General features: G+C 49.6%; 1 protein-coding gene across 1 annotated transcript in view; it reads right to left on the bottom strand.

The window, feature by feature from the left end:
* The window catches only part of CYFIP1 (cytoplasmic FMR1 interacting protein 1), a 104,336-nt gene that overhangs the window by 37,130 nt on the left and 44,546 nt on the right, over positions 1–22,660 (bottom strand). Inside the window, 13 exon segments of the mRNA XM_078375649.1 lie at positions 1,498–1,606; positions 1,715–1,791; positions 3,461–3,557; positions 6,843–6,999; positions 8,273–8,557; positions 8,560–8,639; positions 8,641–8,819; positions 9,561–9,708; positions 10,415–10,581; positions 13,192–13,317; positions 14,808–14,930; positions 19,038–19,155; positions 20,915–21,006. Of these exon segments, the coding sequence (XP_078231775.1) occupies positions 1,498–1,606; positions 1,715–1,791; positions 3,461–3,557; positions 6,843–6,999; positions 8,273–8,557; positions 8,560–8,639; positions 8,641–8,819; positions 9,561–9,708; positions 10,415–10,581; positions 13,192–13,317; positions 14,808–14,930; positions 19,038–19,155; positions 20,915–21,006 (1,758 nt within the window).

Raw genomic sequence — 22,660 nt, 5'->3', positions numbered from 1 at the left:
GAGCAGCTCGAAAGCAATAAAAGCCTCACCAGGGACCCTGGAGAAGCCGGTCTATTGGTAAAGATAACCTTTACAATGATGTTCAGGACCCATCTCCCATAGACACAGCAGTCTGGTGTGTCTTTTTACAGGTGTTACAATAATAAATAAGAGAAAATTGCTGCATCTCTATTTCAACGTACTAGGAACATATCCATCCTTCAGTGCTGTTTCAACATAAAAATATGACAAAGCCCTGGTGAAAAATGTCCCAAAATGTGCACGGTGATTGCTGATGGATAGAGAGAATTAAATGCAGTCGTTTTTTTTTTTTTTTTACAGTTTTCCACATTTTACTAGTTTTATGTGTGTAATGTAACATGACTTTTAATTTCTAAATTTTTTTTCTTTTTTTAATGTCTGTGGGTACGCAGTAAGTGTATACATTTGTGCGGTACATGAGATGTTTTGATACAGGCATGCAATGTGTATCACTTTGTAAAATAACGGTGAAAAAATAAGTACTATATATCTTTAAATTCTTCCGGCTGGCCAGGAGAAAGTTCTGTCTGGTCTTTGAGCTGATGAGTGTTTCTCACCTTCTTTCTTTTTAAGCTCTGGCTTCTGGGCTCCTGGAGAAGGGCCGAATCCTCCAGGCTATGCCCGCCCCCAGGAGCCGCAGGGCAGACAGACAATGTTGCAGACGCTCCCTGTGTGTGAAGTGACCCAATAGAAACGAAGTGTCTTTCAATGCCTAAGTTCTTTACTATTCTTTTTTTTGAGATGGAGTCTCACTCTGACCCCCAGGCTGGAGGGCAGTGGTGTGATCTTGGCTTGCTGCAACCTCTGCCTCTTGGGTTCAGGTAATTCTCCTGCCTCAGCCTCCTGCGTAGCTGGGACTACAGGTGTGTGCCAGCATGCCTGACTAATTTTTGTATTTTTAGTAGAGATGAGGTTTCACCGTGTTAGCCAGGATGGTCTCGATCTCCTGACCTCAAGTGATCCACCTGCCTTGGCTTCCCAAAGTGCTGGGATTACAGGTATAAGCCACTGTGCCTAACAATTTATAAGAATGTTTGAAGTCACAAGGCATGGTGATATCTAGTAAAACCAAGTTAGCTATAAGAAATCCCAATTTTCTTTTTTCTTTTCTTTTCTTTTTTTTTTTTTTTTTGAGATGGAGTCTCACTTTCTCTGTCACCCAGGCTGGAGTGCAATGGTACAATCTCAGCTCACAGCAACCTCCACCTCCTGGGTTCAAGTGATTCTCTTGCCTCAGCATCCCAGAGGAGCTAGGACGACAGGCACCCACCACCACGGCCGGCCAATTTTTGTATTTTTAGTAGAGATAGGGTTTTGCTATGTTGGCCAGCCTGGCCTCGAACTCTTGACCAGGTGATCCGCCTGCCTTGGCCTCCCAAAGCGCTGGGATTACAGGTGTGAGCCACCACGCCCAGCAGAAAACCCAGTTTTTTCAATGCATGCTATATGTCTCCACCATGGCCCGGCCCCGCTCACCTGCACATGCCTCTGCTTCAGCAGCGTTTCGTAGCGGTTAGACGGCGGGAGGTGGATTGTGGCTCCCTGATTCTTGCATTCTGATCGTAACCGTTTATCAAGAAGCAAACTAGTATAGAAGGAAGACAGGAAGTTTTTCATAAACTATAAATTGTAATGGGAATGTCAGATCAAATTATGCAACATTTTGAATAAAAATCATACACCAGATACTCACCTTCCTGCCATAACCTTGTAATATGCAAATATCTGGTCTGCCAGCTTGTAAACAAATTGGTCAAAACATAGATTCACCTGAAGAAAAACAAAGTACATGTTACAGTTTGATTCCCTAAAGCAAGATCAAAATACAAGCTGAAAAACAAAATGTTTCATTCAGGCAACTAACTGAGGCTCTTTTATGTTTTTGAGACGGGGTCTTGCTCTATGGCCCAGGCTAAAGCGTAGTGGTGCGATCTCAGCTCACTGCAACCTGTCCCTCCCAGATTCAAGTGATCCTCCTGCCTCAGCCTCCTGAGCAGCTGGGATTACAGGTGCCCATCACCACACCATGTAGGCTAATGTTTGTATTTTTAGTAGCAACGGGGTTTCAGAATGTTGGTCAGGCTGGTCTTGAACTTGTGACCTCAGGTGATCTACCTGCCTCGGCCTCCCAAAGTGCTGTGATTGCACCCAGCCTGAGGCTCTTATTAGGAAAAAGAAATTAGGCCAGCCATGGTGGCTTACACCTATAATCCCAGCACTGTAGAAGGCCGAGGTGGGCAAATCACTTGAGGTCAGGAGTTTGAGACCAGCCTGGCCGACATGGTAAAACCCAGTCTTTACTAAAAATACAAAAAACTAGCCTGACATGGTGACACGTGCCTGTGGTCCCAGCTACTTGGGAGGCTAAGGCACGAGAACTGCTTTAACTTGGGAGGTGGAAGTTACAGTGAGCAGAGATTGCGCCACTACACTCCTGCCTGGGTGACAGAGCGAGACTCCACCTCAAAAAAACAAAAAACAAAAGAAACTAGCAATAATCTTACTGTCCAACAACAACACACTAAATAAACTGCAGCGTGGCCAGGAGTGACTACCACATTGCCACAGGAAACTAGACCAGAACCAGTCTCACTGAGGGAGAAAAATATTCCATTCTCTTAACTACAAGAGAGAATGAACAAGTCTCTCTTCACTATGTGCAGCGACCACAGGGCTACTGTGCACTGCAGGTGACTCCCCACCCTGCGTAGCTCTACCTACTGTGCACTCCAGGAGCCACCACGGAGGGCCGGCTCCTGGGCCTTCCCTGGAACAAAGCGGCCCTTCTGGGTGTGAGGTTGGTCAGGAGACACCCTCAAAAGACCCTTAGTTGCAGATGGGGCTAGCACTACCTCCTGGAACTGTGAGAAGGATACCTGTGGTTGGTGCCAAGCGGGACCCAGGACCCAGGGTGCCCGGCAGACAGGGCCAAGAAGGGCATCTCTGCCCTCCTCCCACCCTGCAGTGCTGGGACCTGTGATATCTCCCTGAAGAACCATTGCAGGTGGTCTTTTTGAGGAGGCAGAGGCGGCGACGTGTGAAGTAAGCTTCATCTTAGATGTGCACACACTAGAATTCCACCTGTGGGAATTTGTCCTATAGGAATCACATGATGCCAGGCAGTGCATCAGAGTGCTATTTACAACATCCGAAACAAAAACACTAGAGAAATAAAACAGGAGTTGCTTCAGCGCAAGATCACGTTCATAACCAAAAAACAGGTGACGACGCAGACTCCACAGTGACACACAGGTGGAAGAGCGCAGCCTGCACGCGCCACGGGAGCAGACCCACAGAGGAAGGGCTCACTCCCACATGCTAGCTTCGTGGCTTACACTGTCTTGTATTTTAAAGAACGTTTATTACTTGGAAGAAAACAAAATGAGAAAGGAGATTTAATTACAGGAAACGAACAGAAATGGAGCTGCGTGGGCCTCACCTCAGCCTCGATTTCATCGTAGAGGAACTGCTTGTTGAACCTGGTGAGCGCGTAGTGGGCACTGTCATTGTATAGGTCCAGGGAGTAGAGCACGTACCTGCAGAGGACAGCAGCTGTATCACCAGCAGCCTCCGCCACGTATTCATGGCTCCGACAGCCTCCTCGCCTCAGAAACTAAACTCCATTTTTTACCTCTCATGAAAGGAAAAACAATTTTCACTTCTATCACCAAATGGTGCTCCTGTGAAAGCTGCTGGGGCCTGCACCTGAGGTGGCCGCCACACCTACCAGGCAGTGAGGATGCTTGGGACATTACACGCTCACTCAAAGCCACACATGGACAAGGTCCTCCACCTGCCTGCATCTTCTCATTTACCAGGCTTTAAAATATTTCACTACAAGTACATAGCATTTTTTTCAACAACAAGAAAGTTGAGTTGTTTTCTTATTTCAAGAATGAACTCCAAGGGTCAGGCTTGGTGGCTCACATCTATAATCCCAGCATTTTGGGGGCCGAGGTAGGCAGGTAACTTGAAGTCAGGAGTTCCAGACTAGCCTGGGAAATATGGCAAGACCGTGTCTCTATCAAAAGTACAAAAAATTATCCGGGCATGGTGGCGCACACCTGTAGTCACAGCTATTTGGGAGGCTGAGGTAGAAGGATCACTGGAGCCTGAGAGGTCAAGGCTGCAGTGAGCCGAGATCATGCCACTGCACTATAGCCTGCGTGACAGAGTGAGACCCTATAAAAAATAAATAAATAAAAGAGAGCCAGGTGCGGTGGCTCACGAGGTCAAGAGATCGAGACCACCCTGGTCAACATGGTGAAACCCGGTCTCTACTAAAAACACAAAAAATTAGCTGGGCATGGTGGTGCGTGTCTGTAATCCCAGCTATTCGAGAGGCTGAGGCAGGAGAATTGCCTGAACCCAGGAGGCGCAGGCTGCGCTGAGCCGAGATCGCGCCATTGCACTCCAGCCTGGGTAACAAGAGCGAAACTCCATCTCTAAATAAATAAATAAATAAATAAATAAATAAAGAGAATAGGCTGGGCGCAGTGGCTCATGCTTGTAATCCAGCATTTTGGGAGGCCACGGTGGGTGGATCATGAGGTCAGGAGTTTGAGACCAGCCTGGCCAATACGGTGAAACCCCATCTCTACTAAAAACACAAAAATTAGCTGGGCCTGGTGGCGCATGCCTGTAATCCCAGCTACTCAGGATGCTGAGGTAGGAGAATCACTTGAACCCTGGAGGCGGTGGTTGTAGTGAGCTGGGATCGTGAGCCAAGATGATGCCATTGCACTCCAGTCTGGGTAGCAAGAGTGAAATTCTTACTTAAGAAAAAAAAAAAAAAGGCTGGGCGCGGTGGCTCACACCTGTAATCCCAGCACTTTGGGAGGCAGAGGTGGGTGGATCATGAGGTCAAGAGATCAAGACCATCCTGGTCAACATGGTGAAACTCCGTCTCTACTAAAAATACAAAAAATTAGCTGGGCATGGTGGTGCGTGCCTGTAGTCCCAGCTACTCAGGAGGCTGAGGCAGGAGAATTGCCTGAACCCAGGAGGCGGAGGTTACGGTGAGCCGAGATCGTGCCATTGCACTCCAGCCTGGGTAATAAGAGCGAAACTCCATCTCAAAAAAAAAAAGAGAATGAACTCCAGTACATTGGGTGGATGAGGCGGGAAGACTAGGAGTTTGAGACCAGGCTGGACAACAGAGCAAGACCCCAACTCCATGAAACATAAAACAATTAGCCAGGTGTGGTAGTGCATGGCTGGAGTCCCAGCTACTCAGGAGGCCGAGGTAGGAGAATCGCCTGAGCCTCAGAGGTTGAGGCTGCAGTAAGCCGTCTTTGCACCACACTCCAGCCTAGGCAATAAATAGAGTAAGACCCTATATCTGTTGGGGAAAAAAAGAAGAATGAACTGACTAAAAAAGAACAAAGGTGGGCCAGGTACGTTGCCTCATGCCTGTAATCCGAGAACTTTGGGAGACAGGTGGGTGTAACACTTGAGGTTGGGAGTTCAAGACCAGCCTGGCCAACATGATAAAGCTTGTCTCTACTAAAAATACAAAAATTAACTGGCATGGTGGTCAGTGCCTGTAGTCCCAGCTACTTGGGATGCTGGGGCAGGAGAACTGCTTGAAACCAGGATGCAGAGGTTGCAGTGAGCTGAGATTGTGCCACTGCACTCCAGCCTGGGTGACATAGCAAGACTCCGTGTCAAAAAAAAAAAAAAGAGAGAGAGAATAAACAACAACAACAACCAAAAAAATAAGAAACAACAACAAAAGAACAAAGGTGAAGGTCCTGGATTCCACAGCTGACCGGGAGCATGTCCGGCGTGGGCCCATGGTTGAAGGCCCGTCTCCTGCTATCTCATGTCTGGCCAAAGGCCATGGCCAGGGACAAGGAGGCCCATGTCTAGAGGAGGCCTCTGAGCTGGTTTCAGCTCCTCAAGCCACCCCAATGCTATGAAATGAGCCATCAGAGGCTCTGCCCACACAGATGGCATGGCCACACCATGGCCACAGAGTGGAAGGCGACTGTCCTTACCACCTCCCGGGCACCACGGGGGCAGTGTGAGGACTGACACACAGGAACTCAGAGCTTCCCACTCGTGGTGCTCAGAAGACAGACCGATGGGGTCGCTCCCCAGTCGCTCCCTGTAAGACATATCCTTTTCCAAGCATTTTCCCTTACACAGACTTCACATTTTGAAAGACTGACCCCTTCATCTAGGTCCAGTGTCCTGACCCCCAAAACAAAGCTGATTGATCAACACTTCCTTTCCCCACTTCACCTGGGTCAGAGGCTGCAGCACACGAGAGGCCAGGCCACGGGGCTCCTGCAACACAGCTCCCGGACATGGCCGGCCGGCCGCCTCACAGGGCCTGCATTACGGAAGCCTGGGAAGGTCCAGCTTCATCCATCTCTCTGGTCCAGGCTCAGGCCTCAGGCCCCAGCCAGTACCCATGCAAAGTAGGAACGTAACTGGTTCTAGTGCCTGAGCTCTCGATTCCAGTCTGAGGCCAAGAAACTGGTTACTTGTATTAATCTCTAAAGCTTCACCTCAGGAAACATGACTTCTGTTTTTTTTGGAGATAGGTTCTTGCTACGTGGCCAGACTGGAGTGCAGTGGTGCAATCATAGCTAACTGCAGCCTCAAACTTCAGTGGCAAAGCAATCCTCCTGCATCAGCCACCCCACCAGGTTAAGTTTTCTTATTTTTGTAGACTGGGTCTTGGTATTTTGCCCAAGCCCAGAGATGTGATTTCACATAAAATAATAAAAACAGTCCAGGCCCCTCCTCCACCTTCTTTGAGGACCCCCGGTTGCCACATGCAAAGGCCAGACACAGGCCCACGGGACACTCACTCCATCATGGACGCCTCCTTGGTCTCCAGGATGTGGTCCGTCAGGATCCAGGGCATGGACATCTCGATGGGGAACTGGATCCTGCGGCCCATGGTCAGCTCCAGGAAGAACTCTCGGAACCACAGCTGTGAAAGGTCACAGCACTGCTGCAGCGTTTCTGGGAGAGTTCAAACACACCATGTTATCTCCCACAAGCAGGAAAACCTTTAGCAGAGACGACACGACACGAGAGGCTGTGTGCCTGGCGCCAGCTCCTCCTCCCTCACTGCAAGCCATGCAGCGTGGACGTGAGTGCAGAAGGGATCACTGAGGCCGTGCACTAGAGACAGTACCGGCTGGACGTGGCTGCAGGTAAAGCCACCTCATCGACCTTCTGAGCCCTTCAGTGGGATCCAGGGGAAAAGCGTGTTTTTTGTTTTGTTTTGTTTTTGACACAGGGTGTCTCTCACTGTCACCTAGGCTAGAGGGCAGTGGCACGATCACAGCTGACTGCAGCCTTGAACTGGGCTCAGGCCATCCTCTTGCCTCAGCCTCCCAGTAGCTGAGACCACAGGTGTGTGTCACCAAACCTAACTGATGTTTGTATTTTTTGTAGGGATGGGGGTCTTGCCATGTTGCCCAGGCTGGTCTCAAGCTCCCAGCTTCAAGTGATTCTCCTGCCTTGACTTCCCAAAGTGGTAGGATTACAGGTGCGAGCCACTGTGTTTGACCTAAAAACGTTCTTTCCAAAAGGAGACATAAAAATGGGACTTCTTTACTTTTACTTAGTATAAAAACCAGCGTCCAGGCTGCACCCTAACAGGCACCCTCAGGGAGGTCTGGCTAACACAAAAGGAGACCACACTCGACCTCCATCCTTCTGAGGAGTCAACAGCAACGGTGGTGCCAGTCCTCCATAGCTGCAGCGCCCCAGCCAAGGCAGCGGGGCTCCTGTTCTGAGCAAGAGGTGGACACGGACAACTCGATGAGGACACGGGGCAGACACACAGAGGGCACAGAGTGCGCCCACTGGTGGCCAGTAAGGGGGCTGGGTGTCACCCAGGATGGGCTCGCCTGGCACAGGGCTCCTGCTACCTTCCCCCACATCACGGTCTTCGGGGGCCATTTCTGGTGTTTATCAATGCCTGTGTCTCAACTCAGGCACCAGATTATATTTGCCTGTGTTTCTGACCCCGCATGGGTTGAACACATTTTCTGTTCGTGTCGTGGGGCCAGCCCGGGCTCCTCAGCTCTTACCCTTACAGGGGCCGAACCCTGTGGAGTAAGCTCAGGCCAGGGATGTACAGCCACCGCCACAGAGGGCAGGACGAGTCACCATCTGGGTGCACCAAGGGACGGGATGGGGGATGGTCAGGCAGGCGGAAGCATTCTAGACATGTTAGTGGTGTTAGGTCATGCTGGGCCGGACGCTGGTCAGCAGTATCTCTTACCACTGAAATTTATCAAGTGAGTGTAGAAGAACGACTCTCGATGAAATTTTTCAATGTCCAATATGGTGGGCCCCTCAAGGCTACTTCTCAAGGTTTTCTTGGAACCACTTTTGTCTGCAATGAGGGACTCTAGCATGGTTCTCACCATGTAAAGCTGGATTATCCAAGGAAACGTTTGTGGGGGAGAAAATATACACGGTATGTTAGTTACGCCAAACTCAGAAAGCCCACGAGAGGACTGCTCCGCTATGCCCTGACTGAGAGGGTCCCGCACCAGCTCCCCGAGGGGCCCGGTGCCTGCCTATGCGGCTGCGTTGCTGCTGCTTGGGGGAAAGAACAGCTTGTGGTGGAGCAGCTTGTCTCCGTGATAAATGTCAAGAGAAACAAACGACATCTTACCACCAAAGGTTAAAAGGGGGAGGTAGCTGCACGACTGCCTCAGAAACGTGTTAACCGCATGCAAGAGCCTCTCCATGCCCAGAGACTTGAGCTGCCTGAGCAGCTCGGCCGAGCCCAAGGACTCAGCCATGGTGCGGACCAGGTAGAGCTAGACATGGACAGACAGAAGGGAGAGGCAGGAGAGAGACGTTAGTCACGAGACACACACCTCGGGCAGGGAGGGACACGGGACGCACACAGAGGGAGACGGGGAGGGCAGCTGGCACCACGCACAGGCCGAGTTCCGTCCCCGGGACCCTCCTGCAGAGCCAGTAGAGTGCACTGCCGGTGACTTTCCAGAGAGTGGCAAAGAGATTAAAAGCCTCCAGCAGAGAGATGAGGGAGAAGACCAGCCCGAGGACAGAGGACAGACGCAGCGGAGCGGATTAAACCGGTGCCAAATTTATGAGAAGCACCTTGGGGACGAAGCAGTGCCTCAGTTTCCCACGCCCCATCTGTGGGATGGTTATTCGTAAAGATCATACAGACACAAACACCCATCAAGAAACACAGGAAGAAGATGGACATGTGGACTGGTGCCCACATTTTTGGGACGGAGTCGAAATGGAGTCAGACTTAGTGCACGTGACACATCTGACAAGGCCTGACTCACTCACTCCCAACTCACTCAGGCGGGAAACAGAGGAGCAGCAGAAACCGCAGGCGCCACTTGCTCTGTCTGAGCAGGCAACGGGGACCTCATTTCACCCCCACCTCCCCAGCCCAACCCACTTACAGCTCAGGGTGGGTCCTCCCAGGGAGAGGGTGCAGGTGGGGCTCAAGGGACAAGAAGCTCAGGGTGGATCCCCCCCAGGGAGTGTGCGGGGGGTGGGGCTCAAGGGACGAGAACCTGAGTGCTGGAGGGTCCCACGGCGCGGCGTGGCACTTTTATGTCGAAGCCGCTCTTGGGGTCCTTCTCGCCCCGCAGGGCGGGGTCATTGAAGGGCTCATGCCCCGTCTCCCAGTCGCACACGGTCTTCCTGATGGCCTGCAGGACACTGAACGCCCCGACAAGTTACCAGCAAGGACCAGAGGTTGAAACCCCCAACCTCGCAATCACAGTGTCTCCTCACCCAACTACTATCTCAGAACAGCCCCCAAGAAAATACAAATTCCTTTGGGGGCTGTGGAGGGAGGTGGTCATGGACCAGCCCAACAGGAAAGTTTAAAAGCAGGCTGCCTTCTGGAGAGCATTGCTACTCCCAAAAGACTGTCCTGAGCTGCACTTGGCATCTGTTAGCCCAGGGCAGCAGCGAGGTCGCTGGGAGTCATGCTGTGGGAAGGGATAGGGCAGAACACAGCCTCCGCCAGCAGCAGAGCTGGGCCCCACCTGCCTACAGCCATCTTTCCCCAGGAACCAAGAGGGATGTGAAGTCACCCACATAACTGGAGCCTGGGCCTGCCTCTCGAAAGGTTTGGAACACAACCCCATTACCAACAGGGCTCCACCATGCGGAGATCCCTATGGACACCATGCACAAGCCACATACACTGTGAGCCTGGGAAAATGCACCTTGTCCCAGGTCCTCGCACGCCCTGGACATTCATGCATTACTTTTAGAGGTAATTCACCAAGAGGGCATCTGGAGGTTGAAGATGAACGTATTCAAATCATTTTTGAGAATTTAACACTCCTATTGTTTGAAGCCACGTTCATCCTAGGATGTGTGGGTGCAGCGGGCACGGGGTACAGGGAAGGCTGACCTCTGGATGACGTTCTTCTTCTTCTTGATGGCCTGCCGCAGTGGCTCCCTGAGGGTCACCTGGGAGAAGTCCTGCAGTGCGGCGTAGACGGTATGCCGGATGGCGTGGTTGAACACGCTCTCCATCCTGCCCATCAGCACCTGCAGGCCTTTGATCATGGCGATCACCTGTGGGGACACAGCCACAGGGACGGCCCTTCTTAGGGTGGCACTGCTGGGGGCTGTTCTTCCTCGGTCACAGCACCTCTCCCAGGCCCTCCCACGTTCCTGCCCTGCAGCTGCCCTCTCCCAAAATGTCTTCTACAGAGCTGTAGGCAATGCAACTGTGCCCGCGTCTGACTCCCGTCAGACCATGAGCACCTCGAGGATAGGGACGCATCTGACTGAAAACATACATGTATGCACTCCGCACACCCTCCTATGACGGAATTCAAATGGGAAAGAAGAAAAAAGAATCAGGAAAGCAGGCATGACAGGAACTAGAAAAAGAATTTACAAGAGGTTATAGCCCAAATCCCACATTGTCACAACAGAGGGACACTGAATTACCATTCACAGAAAAAGCCTGAAGATTTCATTGAACATAATTACACGGCAAAGAGCTTCCAGAGTGATTCCGGGGACAGAAAAATGCTGCCAGTGGCTAATTATTTCCCTGTTGGCAGCCAGGAATTTTGCAATTACACTGTGCTTTACTACTTCTGAATAAACAACTGAAGGGTGCAAACCAAGCATGCCCTTTACCAGGGCATGAGCTTTCTTACTGCTTTTGCAGTTTATCAATATTTCTACAGCCAACTTCCCAATGGCTGTTTGAGACCAAGACATCTCTCTGAAAGCAGCAAGTGAGGCAGAGCAAGACTAAGTTACCCCAAGTCCACCCTCTCGTGTGGACATCTGACGTGTAAGACACCAAAGGAGAACATTTCCTAGCACCAGTAAAACATAATTCACTTCCTTTTATTTTTTAAATAGAACGTTGTGCTTAAGACTAATACATCTGGGAAAATCTTAAAAACCCTTCTTTGGGCTGGGCGTGGTGGCTCACGCCTGTAATCCCAGCACTTTGGGAGGCTGAGGCAGGTGGATCACAAGGTCAGGAGTTTGAGACCAGCCTGGCCAAGATGTTGAAACCCTGTCTCTTACTAAAAATACAAAAATTAGCTGGGCACGGTAGCACGTGCCTGTAATCCCAGCTACTCAGAAGGCTGAGGCAGGAGAATCGCTTGAACCTGGGAGGTGGAGGTTGCAGTGAGCCGAGATCATGCCACTGCACTTTAGCCTGGGTGACAGAGTAAGACTCTGTCTCAACAACAACAAAAAAAAACAAAACAAAGAGATGATGAGAAAATACTTTCATAGGATCAACAGAGATCAATGGAATAGAATTAAGAGTCCAGAAGTTAACTTACATTTACAGTCAACTAATTTTCAATAGGCTGCCCAACAATTCGATGGGGAAAGACCATCTTTTCAACAAAGAGTTAGGACAACTGGACGCACACGAGAGAGAATAAAGCTGGGCCCTTGTGCAGCAAAGGGTTAACTCACCAGGCTTGGGAGAATGAAACCCCACACATCCCCAAGAAAGGCCCATAGTCAGGACTGGCTGAGGCCATCCCAGGAAGCAACTCTAAGACCTGGGAGTGTCCTGCCTAGAGAATATGTTTTTGTATGCCTGGGGCCCAGGGCCTACTGCCGTACTAGTCTGACCAGACAGTCTCTGCTAACGAGGTGACTCACGGTGACCTCTTGTGTGTGTTTTGAGGGCCTAGAGTCTGAGCAGCCCAGGTCAGTCATGTGACTGGCCCCCAGTAGAAACTCAGGACCCCAAGGCTCTGGGGAGCTTCCCTGGTTAGCCGCACTTTGCGTGTGTTTTCACACATCATCACTGGGAGAAATAAGCACATTCTGAGCACTTCCACCAGCAGGGCACAGCTAGAAGTTCACACCTGGATCTTCTGGACTTCACCAATATACCTTTTCCCTTTGCTGACCCGACTCTGTGTTTTGGCTGCAATGAGTCACAACCTTCAGTGTAACAACTACCAAGCCCTGTGAGTCCTCCCAGCCAGTTGGCGGATAGAGGGTGGCCTGGAGGACCCCTGACACATGCGGTATAAAAATCCACTCAAAGTGGATCAAATATTTAAATTAGGTGGCAAAACTATAAAACTTTTAGAAGAAACTGGCCACAGTGCCTCATGCCTGTAATCCCACCACTTTGGGAGGCTTAGGCGGGTGACCATCTGAGGTCAGGGGTTCAGGACCAGCCTGCCAACATGGTGAAACCCCACCTCTACTAAAAATACAGAAATTAGCCGGGTATGGTGGTGCTGTAATCTCAGCTACTCAGGAGGTTGAGGCAGGAGAATCACTTGAACCCAGGAGGTGGAGGTTGCAGTGAGCTGAGATCGTGCTGGGCGATGACAGAGCAAGAGTCCATCTCAAAACAAGAACAAAAACTTTTAGAAGCAAGCACAAGAGTAAAGCAGGGGCCACACCTCCGTCACCTCCCTTCCCCGTACCCGACACTCCTCTCCACCTAGACGCAGGCCCAGGAGTCCAGCTCCGTGCACAGAGAGTTGTCAGTGCAGACCCAGGACCGACAACCACCGTTTCTCTAACACGTTCTACTCCGACTACTCTGCCAGATGGAAAGGGCAGCCCACGCAGAAGCGATGGGTAAACAGGCAGCAACTGCTAGTGTGCTTCTGACAGAGAAGCCAGTGCGAGGCCAGGGCAGCACATGGAAGCGTGGGTGGCTGCGCGTCCTACCTCCACCAGGGCGAACTTCTCCTCGCTGGTGTAGTTGTAACGCGTGGCGCGCTCATACTCCTCGGCGCTGTCGGGGCAGTCCTTGTTGGAGTACTTGTCGGTGGGGTGCACAAGCTTCCACGAATACTGCGGTGGCCAAAAGGGCAGAGATGTTCCACAGTGCATGCAAAACACCTGGCTTCTGGTCTGACTCACGTGACGGTGGCCAAAGCCAAAAGGCTGGCCTTCTAACCTTTGCTGCATTCTGAAAGTCACACACAAGGGCACACACACCGTCCATCTCCACAAATGGGCAAAAGACCCTGGCCCTGTAACGTCTCATTTAAAAAACCTACCTGGCAAAATGGCCTGGATAGTGAGTGCTGAGTATCTAAGACTCTAGGCATTTCATCCTCATTTTAAAAAGGACTGTGGGCCGGGCATGGTGGCTCATGCCTACAACCGCAATACTTTGGGAGGCCGAGGTGGGAGGATCACTGGAGCCCAGGAGTTCAAGACCAGCCTAAGCAATATAGTGAGGCCTCATCTCTATAAAAACTAAAATAACAAGTAAAAAAAAAAGATTTTGCCTTTCAAATGATCATGTACTCTTCCAATCTGATAATTTTTAAATGATCAAAATAAATCACAAAAGGGAAAACATTTTATAACTTACAGGTATCCAAATCTCTATATGGCACTTGAACAATTTACTAATGTTGAACAAAAGATATTGAGACACTGATGGCTGGAGCGCCAAAGAGAAAATGTGACTTGAAAAATGCAGGTGACAGGGCTGGGTGCAGTGGCTCAAGCCTGTAATCCCAGCACTTTGGGAGGCCGAGGCGGGTGGATGACGGGGTCAAGAGATCGAGACCATCCTGGTCAACATGGTGAAACCCCGTCTCTACTAAAAATACGAAAAATTAGCTGGGCACGGTGGCACGTGCCTGTAATCCCAGCTACTCGGGAGGCTGAGGCAGCAGAACTGCCTGAAACCAGGAGGCGGAGGTTGCAGCGAGTCGAGATGGCGCCACTGTACTCCAGCCTGGGTAACAAGAGCGAAACTCCGTCTTAAAAAAAAAAAAAAAAAAAATCCGGGGACAAAGAGATGTTAATGGGTACAAATACACGGTTTCACATTAGAAATAAGATCCAGTGTTGGATGGATCAATTACGGTGGCTATTCATTAAAATAATTTATGAATATAAATTCATACATTTCATAACAGACAGAGAAGAACTTGAATGTTTCTAGCATAAGAACATCCCAATCACACCAACTGGATCTTTTCAAATTTTATGACTGTACTAAATTATCACATGTATCCTGAAACTATGTACCCCTAATTTGCATCAGTACAATGACAGGGTGAGACCCTGTCTCAAAAGAGAGAGAGAGAGACCTAAAGACCATGGTAATGGCTCGAATTTAATCCCATCAAGAGGTTTTTTAAAATGAGGCTCTTTGTAACACACATACATGAAATGTACTTTCAGGTACTTTGGAAACATTTCTGCTGATAGATGTTCGTCTTTCTGGGGCCAAAGAAAAAAAGCCCAAAGACCAAAAGTTAATGTGCATGAAGTACCCAAGGAGGCTTTGGAGGGAGTCTGGGGTGGGGAGCCAGGCCTACCACTTCCATCACGTGCGCGCTCCACTGGGACAGCAGCTGCAGGCCCTGCAGCGCCAGGTCAAACAGCTTCCGGTACTCGGCGTCCGTCTTCTGGGCCTCCTGGCGGCCTGAGCCTGTGACCACCTGCACAAGGCGGGCGCAGTCCCATGAGAAAGCCATGCCCTCCCCGACCAGGTCCTGTGACCACCTGCACAAGGTGGGCGCAGTCCCATGAGAAAGCCATGCCCTCCCCGACCAGGTCCTGTGACCACCTGCACAAGGCGGGCGCAGTCCCGTGAGAAAGCCATCCCCTCCCCCACCCGGTCCTGTGACCACCTGCACAAGGCGGGCGCAGTCCCATGAGAAAGCCATGCCCCCCCCCCACCCAGTCCTGTGACCACCTGCACAAGGCGGGCGCAGTCCCATGAGAAAGCCATCCCCTCCCCCACCCGGTCCTGTGACCACCTGCACAAGGCGGGCGCAGTCCCATGAGAAAGCCATGCCCTCCCCGACCAGGTCCTGTGACCACCTGCACAAGGCAGGCGCAGTCCCGCGAGAAACCCATGCCCCCCCCACCCGCTCTGCCTACCCTGGGGATCCACCCAGAGAATCCACTCAAAGTCACATGCATGAAAACATGAAATGCCTTGGGTGCTGTAACTCCCCCCGGGAAAAGGGTGGCCATGGGTGTGCTGTAGAGCACAGAGCAAGGGACAGGCCACTGCCACCACCACCACCTGGGGCACCGCGGGCCAGGCTTGGGGCTGTTATGAACGTGGGCTTGGCACATTTCCACTAGGCTGGGGAAGGCAACACCCAAGTCACATGGGTTTGTGTTTATCGGATAACGACCTCCTAATGTTAAAAATGTGATGTATGGGGAGGAGGGGGCATGGAGAAGGCAGGCGTCTTTGAATAGACCTCCTTTTATAGATGTAACGTTAGGGCTATGCAAATATTTTATGTAATTAGGACACAGAATTAAATGAGATGGGAAATGCAATCCCTAGAAGTCAAAAGCAAAATGAAACAATGGCTGGGAACGGGAACCTGTATGGAGTTCACAGCACAGCACTGAGAGGACCACCCTGAGCAGCTCTAAACACTATGGTGACTTAAAATTCTCTGAGCAAGAAGCTCAAGGGCAAAATCACCTGCAAAACAAATCCTAAAGCTATTTTCTTTTTTTGCAGTTTTTAAAAAATTGTTCTTTAGGTTCTGGGGTGCATGTGCAGATCATGCAGGATTGTTGCATAGGTACATACGTGGCAAGGTGGTTTGCTGCCTCCATCCCCCCATCAGCTATATCTGGTATTTCTTGCTCTGTCACCCAGGCTGGAGTGCAGTGGCGCGATCTCAGTTCACTGCAACCTCTACCGCCTGGGTTCAAGTGCTTTCCTGCCTCAGCCTCCCGAGTAGCTGGGACTACAGGCATGCACCACCACACCCAGCTAATTTTTTGTATTTTTAGTAGAGATGGGGTTTCACCACATAAGCCAGGATGGTCTCGATCTCCTGACCTGGTGATCCACTCACCTTGGCCTCCCAAAGTGCTGGGATTACAGATGTGAGCCTTGCACTCAGCCCTTCCTTTTTTTTTTTTTTAAGTCTCACTCAATTGCCCAGGGTGGAGTGCAGTGGCACACTGTTGGCTCACTGCAACCTCTGCCTCCCAGGTTCAAGGGATTCTCCTGCCTCAGATTCCTGAGTAGCTGGGATTACAGGCATGTGCCACCACACCCAGCTAATTTTTTTATTTTTAGTAGAGACAGGGTTTCACCATGTTGGCCAGGTTGGTCTTGATCTCAACCTTGTGATCTGGCCACCTTGGACTCCCAAAGTGCTGGGATTACAAGCATGAGTCACCACACCCGGCCTATCAATCCTAAAGCGACTTCTAGTCACTGTAATCTAATTACGCTACTATAGTGCTGGCATTGCTTTGTGAAGACTAGATTATGACATAGATCAAATTATGCTGGCATCGTTCACCAGGATGTTCAGATTTCAGAAAAAAAATCAACAAGCCGGGCGCGGTGGCTCACGCCTGTAATCCCAGCACTTTCGGAGGCTGAGGCGGGTGGATCACGAGGTCAAGAAATCGAGACCAACCTGGTCAACATGGTGAAACCCCGTCTCTACTAAAAATACAAAAAATTAGCTGGGCATGGTGGCACGTGCCTGTAATCCCAGCTATGCAGGAGGCTGAGGCAGGAGAACTGCCTGAACCCAGGAGACAGAGGTTGTGGTGAGCCGAGATTGTGCCATTGCACTCCAGCCTGGGTAACAAGAGCGAAACTCCATCTCAAAAAAAAAAAAAAAAAAAAAAAAATCAACAAACCTAAAGTGGAATCACTTCAAAATAGTATTCAGAAAAAAACTGATTTGTTACCTTAGACAATGCCAGAGAACCAATTACAGTCAGACGCCACAACTAAGGGGCTTGACCATGCTGGCCAGGCTGGTCTCAAACTCCCAAGTAAGGTGATCCACCCACCTCGGCCTCCCAAAGTGCTGTGATTATAGGTGTGAGCCACCATGCCTGGCCCAAAAAAACTCTTTATAAAAATAAAAACTATATAAATTAAAAAAGTTACAGCAAGCTAAGGCTAATTTACTATTAAAGAAAGAAAAAGGTTTTTTTTTTTTTTTTTTTTTTTTTTGAGACAGAATTTCGCTCTGTCACCCAGGCGCGATCTCGGCTCACTGCAACATCCGCCTCCTGGGTTCAAGAGATAATCTTGCCTCAGCCTCCTGAGTAGCTGCATTTACAAGTGCACGTCACCATGCCCAGCTACTTTTTCCCTACGTTTAGCAGAGATGGGGTTTCACCATGTTGGTCAGGCTGGTCTTGAACTCCTGACCTCGTGACCCGCCTGCTTCTGCCTCCCAAAGTGCTGGGATTACAGGTGTGAACGACCACCTGGCTAGAAAATGACTTTTTAAAAATTCAAAAGTCTACATGATTGCACAGTAATGTCCGAGGACTTCCCATTCACTCACTCACCACTCACTCCCTCATTCCCTCACCACGCACTCCCTCATTCGTTCACTCTCCTGCCCACGAAGAACAGCCTCCATGTCTCACGTGCCCAAACACTTACCAGGTGTGTGTGTTAGAAGCAGCAGATAACCCAAGATTTCTAGACTAATGGGTTGTCAGTCATTTTGGTTACATGACTGGTAACCACAGTAGGTGGGGGACAGGGGTGCTCATCATCATGCAGTAGTACAGTAGGTGGGGCCAACATCCACAAAGTTGTCCCTGCTAAGGTCAATGGTCCTCCTGAGACCCTTTAAAGACCAGCCAGTCCGGCAAAGCAGCCTGGGTATATGCCCTAAAACCTGTGTGTGGTCCCTGCCAGCAATCTGTGGCACAGACATGCCAGTAGCTGTGGCTCCCAGTCAACCTGGGTGGGTGGGGAGAATGGGAGCAGCCAATATGCAGACATGGCAAACCCAGCTGCAAAGCTGGAAGGAGCTGAAGAGAAAGCACCTGTCCTCTGCACCCAACTCCAGGCCCACCTCCTGCACACACAGACCGGATGCTTCTGGGAGGTCTCCTGATAGCAGCCGAGGCTCCTGCTCACCTCTGACCTCAGGACTTCCTTCCCGTGTCTTCCCTTCTCTACCCATCTTTCGAGTTGCTTGGAATCATGGTACTCGACTAGGAAATACTACTTAATTATCTTGTCTCTGTCCTTTCTCTTGGGATCCCTATTATGTTTTCCTGAAAAAGATTTAAAAAGATGCTTTTTGTATAGCTGAACAGACAGACCACATGGATTTCACTGCCTTATCAATTACAATGGGTGCTTTTGAAGTACAGTCACACACCACATTTGGTCAGTGACAGCGTGCAGAACGGTGGTCCCGTAAGATTATGATACCATCTTTTCACTGTACCTTTTCTATGTTTAGATATACAAAGATGTACCACTGTGTTCCAACTACCCAGAGTCTTCGGCACAGCAACGTGCTCCATAGGTGTGTGGCCTTGGAGCCATGGGCTGCACCTGTGGCCTACGGGTGCCGCGGCTGTGCATCCAGGTTAACATGAGGACCTGATGACGTTCCCACAGTGATGAAAATGCCTAACAACACGTTTATCAGCACCTGTCCTTGTCACTGTGTGACATATCACTGTATCTGGTAGTAAACTGTTTTTCAAAGCAATTAAACCTAAGATTTGGGTGCTAAGACACACAGGCGACCCCTGGGTGCCCGTGCAGTCCACACTGTTGGGCGCACCTCGCTGTTGCTGTAGCGTGCCAGCTCCGAGATGAAGCGCATGTGGTCCTCACGGATTTGGATCATCTGCTCACAGATGTTGTACTGAGGGCTGCTGCTGGAGGATGTGCACGTCCACCTGTGTGCAGAGAAAGTACCTGTGTTACCTGCAGAAGTGCTGGCAGCCACAGCACGGAGGCAGCTAGGGATGCCCGATGTGGTGCCTGAGACAGACAAACGGCTTTTACATTTTTTTTTTTTTGAGATGGAGTCTTGCTCAGTAGCCCAGGCTGGAGTGCAGTGGTGCAATCTCGGCTTGCTGCAGCCTCCACCTCCTGGGTTCAAGCAAGTCTCGTGCCTCGGCCTCCCAAGTATTTGGGACTACAGGCATGTGCCACCACACCTGGTTAATTTTTGTATTTTTAGAAAGGGTTTCACTATGTTGGCCAGGCTGGTCTTGAACTCCTGACCTCACGTGATCTGCCTGCCTCGGCCTCCCAAAGTGCTGGGATTATAAGCTTGAGCCACCACGCCTGGTCAGCTTTAACATTTTTAAAGTGTTATTAAAAAAAAAAACCACAGAAGAATACACAATGGAGACCACCTGTGACCTGTCAAGCCTAAAATATTTGCTGTCTGTCCTTTACTAAAAAGGGTTCTCAACCCGAGACTGAGATGCAACTTTGTCAGAATCGTGGCTGAATGGCAACTGCAGGTTGGCTATGGGCACAGTGCTCGGTACAAGTGCACAAAAGCCTCCTCTGAGAATCAGATGGCTCTGTAGAGTCTGCAGTGTGAGGACCATGTGCCTGCCAGCATCTGGAACTGTGCTATGGATCCCTATAGTGGGGCTGGCGGTTCTCCATGCAGAGTAAGATGGTATACAGTTTAGGAGTTAGGGCCACACTGTCTGCACATGTCACATCTGACACACTGTCAGTTTCTTCTTGTTTTCTTTTTTTGAGGTAGGGTCTTGATCTGTTGCCCAGGCTGGACTGCAGTGGAGTAATCTTGGTTCACTGTAACCTCCAACTTGCAGGCTCAGCCTGGGATCCTCCCACTTCAGCCTCCTGAGTAGCTAGGACTATAGGTGTGTGCCACAACGCCCAGCTAATTTTTGTATTTTTTTGTAAAGATGAGGTCTCACCATGTTGCCCAGGCTGGTCTCAAACTCCTGAGTTCAAGAGATCCATCCACCTCGGCCTCCCAAAGTGCTGGGATTAGAGGTGTGAGCCACACGCCCTCCCCTCCTTAAGACAACCTTTATAAAGACTATCACCCAACACTGTCCGGTAGGGATCCCTAAGATGACGAAAATGTTCTACATCTGTGCTGTCCAACACGGTAGCTACTAACTACTGAACATTTCTTTCTCTTTTTTTTTTTGAGTTTCACTCTTGTTGCCCAGGCTGGAGTGCAATGGCATGATCTCGGCTCACTGCAACCTCTATCTCCTGGGTTCAAGCGATTCTCTAGCCTCAGCCTCCCGAGTAGCTGGGATTATAGGCAAGCACAATCATGCCCGGCTAATTTTTGTATTTTTAGTAGAGACATGGTTTCTCCATGTTGGTCAAGCTGGACCCAAACTCCTGACCTCAGGTGATCTGCCTGCCTCAGCCTTCCAAAGTACTGGGATTACAGGGATAAGCCACCGCACCCAGCTTACTATTGAACATTTCAAAATGTGGCTATTCTAAGGAAATTAAAATTTCAATTGTATTTTTCAATAAACTTAAATGTAAATAGCCACATGTGGGAAAGGCTACAATACTGGACATTCAGTTCCAGCCTGAGAATGTTAACAGTGTTATCTCTAGATAAATAAGCAGGATGTTCTCAAACTGTATGATGAGGACACTGAAGAAAGCTCAAACCAGGCAGCTTTTCTCTCCTCCTACCGAGATTTATTTTCCTCGTAGTGGGCGCTGGTCTTGATGTATCTTGCCAGTTCTATTTGCATGTCCCCAAATAGTGGAACCACCTGGAGTTGCTGTATTCAAAGAACAAAAAAATAGGGTCATTATGTATGTTCAGTCACCAAATATATAAGCACAAGGAAACTGTGCAATGCTAATAAGTACTCTTGTCTGAATGCTACCTCTGCAAATAATTCATTACAAAAAAACTGTAAATAACTTCTACATTCGGTTTGAGGAACAAAATACAATTTAAAAAACCAACATCTACAAAAACTACTCAAATGTTAAAATTAACCTGCCCTGTTGCTAGATTCAAAGTCATGAAGAAATCAGCGGTATTTCTATATACTAGCAACAATTAGAATACCAAAAATTAAAGAGAATACTTTGCAATAGCACCAAAAAAAAAAAAAGCATGAGTAAATCTAACAAAAAAATGTGTAAGACCTCTAAACAAAAATACTACCCCACAAATTCTAGAGAAGGTTCTCAATAAATGGAGAAATAGATCATGTTTGTGCCTAGGAAGGGTTCATATTTTTTAAATGTCCATTCTCTCAACATGGATCTATCATCAATCCCAAGCAATATTCCAGGAGGAAAAGAATGGTTTTGGGGGAATCGTGTGTAAATCAGGAAAGCAGTTCAACAATGCACTTCCAAAGGGGAAGTGATGGTAACTGAGACTATCTTCACGTGCTGAGAAATGTTACGTTTATGAATGCTGATGAAGGCTGAGTGTATGACGAAATGTATTGTTTGCTAGGAAGGACAACGGCAAGGAAACCTAGACAACCCCCCACCCCAGAGTAGAAACCTACTTGGGGCATTCCTAAGTGGGAGGACAATGTACAAATATCATACACCAGTTAAAACAATTATATAAGACATCTGCCCCTGCCCCTGTGGCTCCCTTGTGGAGAATATTTTTTAGTTTGTCTGTGATCAGTGGTAAGCAGGCACCAGCTGCCTACTTGGTATATTTTGTGTCATGATAAAATACCGATTATTGTTAATAATCATCACCTGTTCAGAGAATAAATGCGTGCGTCAGTGTCTACTCAGCCCCTGAGGCTCTCAGCTCAGAAGGCTGTTGTCCCCTGTCAGCAACAGATCCACTTTGCTGTTCTATCTGGCTGTCTGCCTCTCAATTCCTTCAGCGCCGCCTGGGTGGGGATCTCTACGGCCAAGCTGGCTCACGGTATTAAGGGACAAAACTGGAAGACGCACCCTTTCAGATGAGGAGACCTGTTAGAGAGCTACAACCATGCAGGCAGTGTGGCCTGGAACAGCGAGGGAGCCTTGTGGACAGGACAGAGAACCTGGACAGAGCCACAGACAGATACATGGCCTGAGCAGCACTGCAGAACAAGGGGCTTTGCAATAAATGGGCGGGCCCAACTGGGGAGCCACCCTGGGAAGGATCCATGGACGTGAAACCCCCACCTCCTACCACGCACAGAAGCCAGTTCCAGGGGGACAGATCTAGATGAAAAAGGAAACAGAATGCTTCTAAAAGCTAACACAGCAGAAAAGTCTCATAAGCTGGATGTCAACAAAGCTTTATTGAGGCGGACATTAATGAAAAGATCCGGCCGGGCGCGGTGGCTGAAGCCTGTAATCCCAGCACTTTGGGAGGCCGAGACGGGTGGATCACGAGGTCAGGAGATCGAGACCATCCTGGTCAACATGGCGAAACCCCGTCTCTACTAAAAATACAAAAAT

Source organism: Callithrix jacchus, chromosome 6 (genome assembly GCF_049354715.1).
Source record: "Callithrix jacchus isolate 240 chromosome 6, calJac240_pri, whole genome shotgun sequence".
In the NCBI taxonomy this organism is placed as follows: Eukaryota; Metazoa; Chordata; class Mammalia; order Primates; family Cebidae; genus Callithrix; species Callithrix jacchus.
This window is presented reverse-complemented; position numbering and strand designations above follow the sequence as displayed.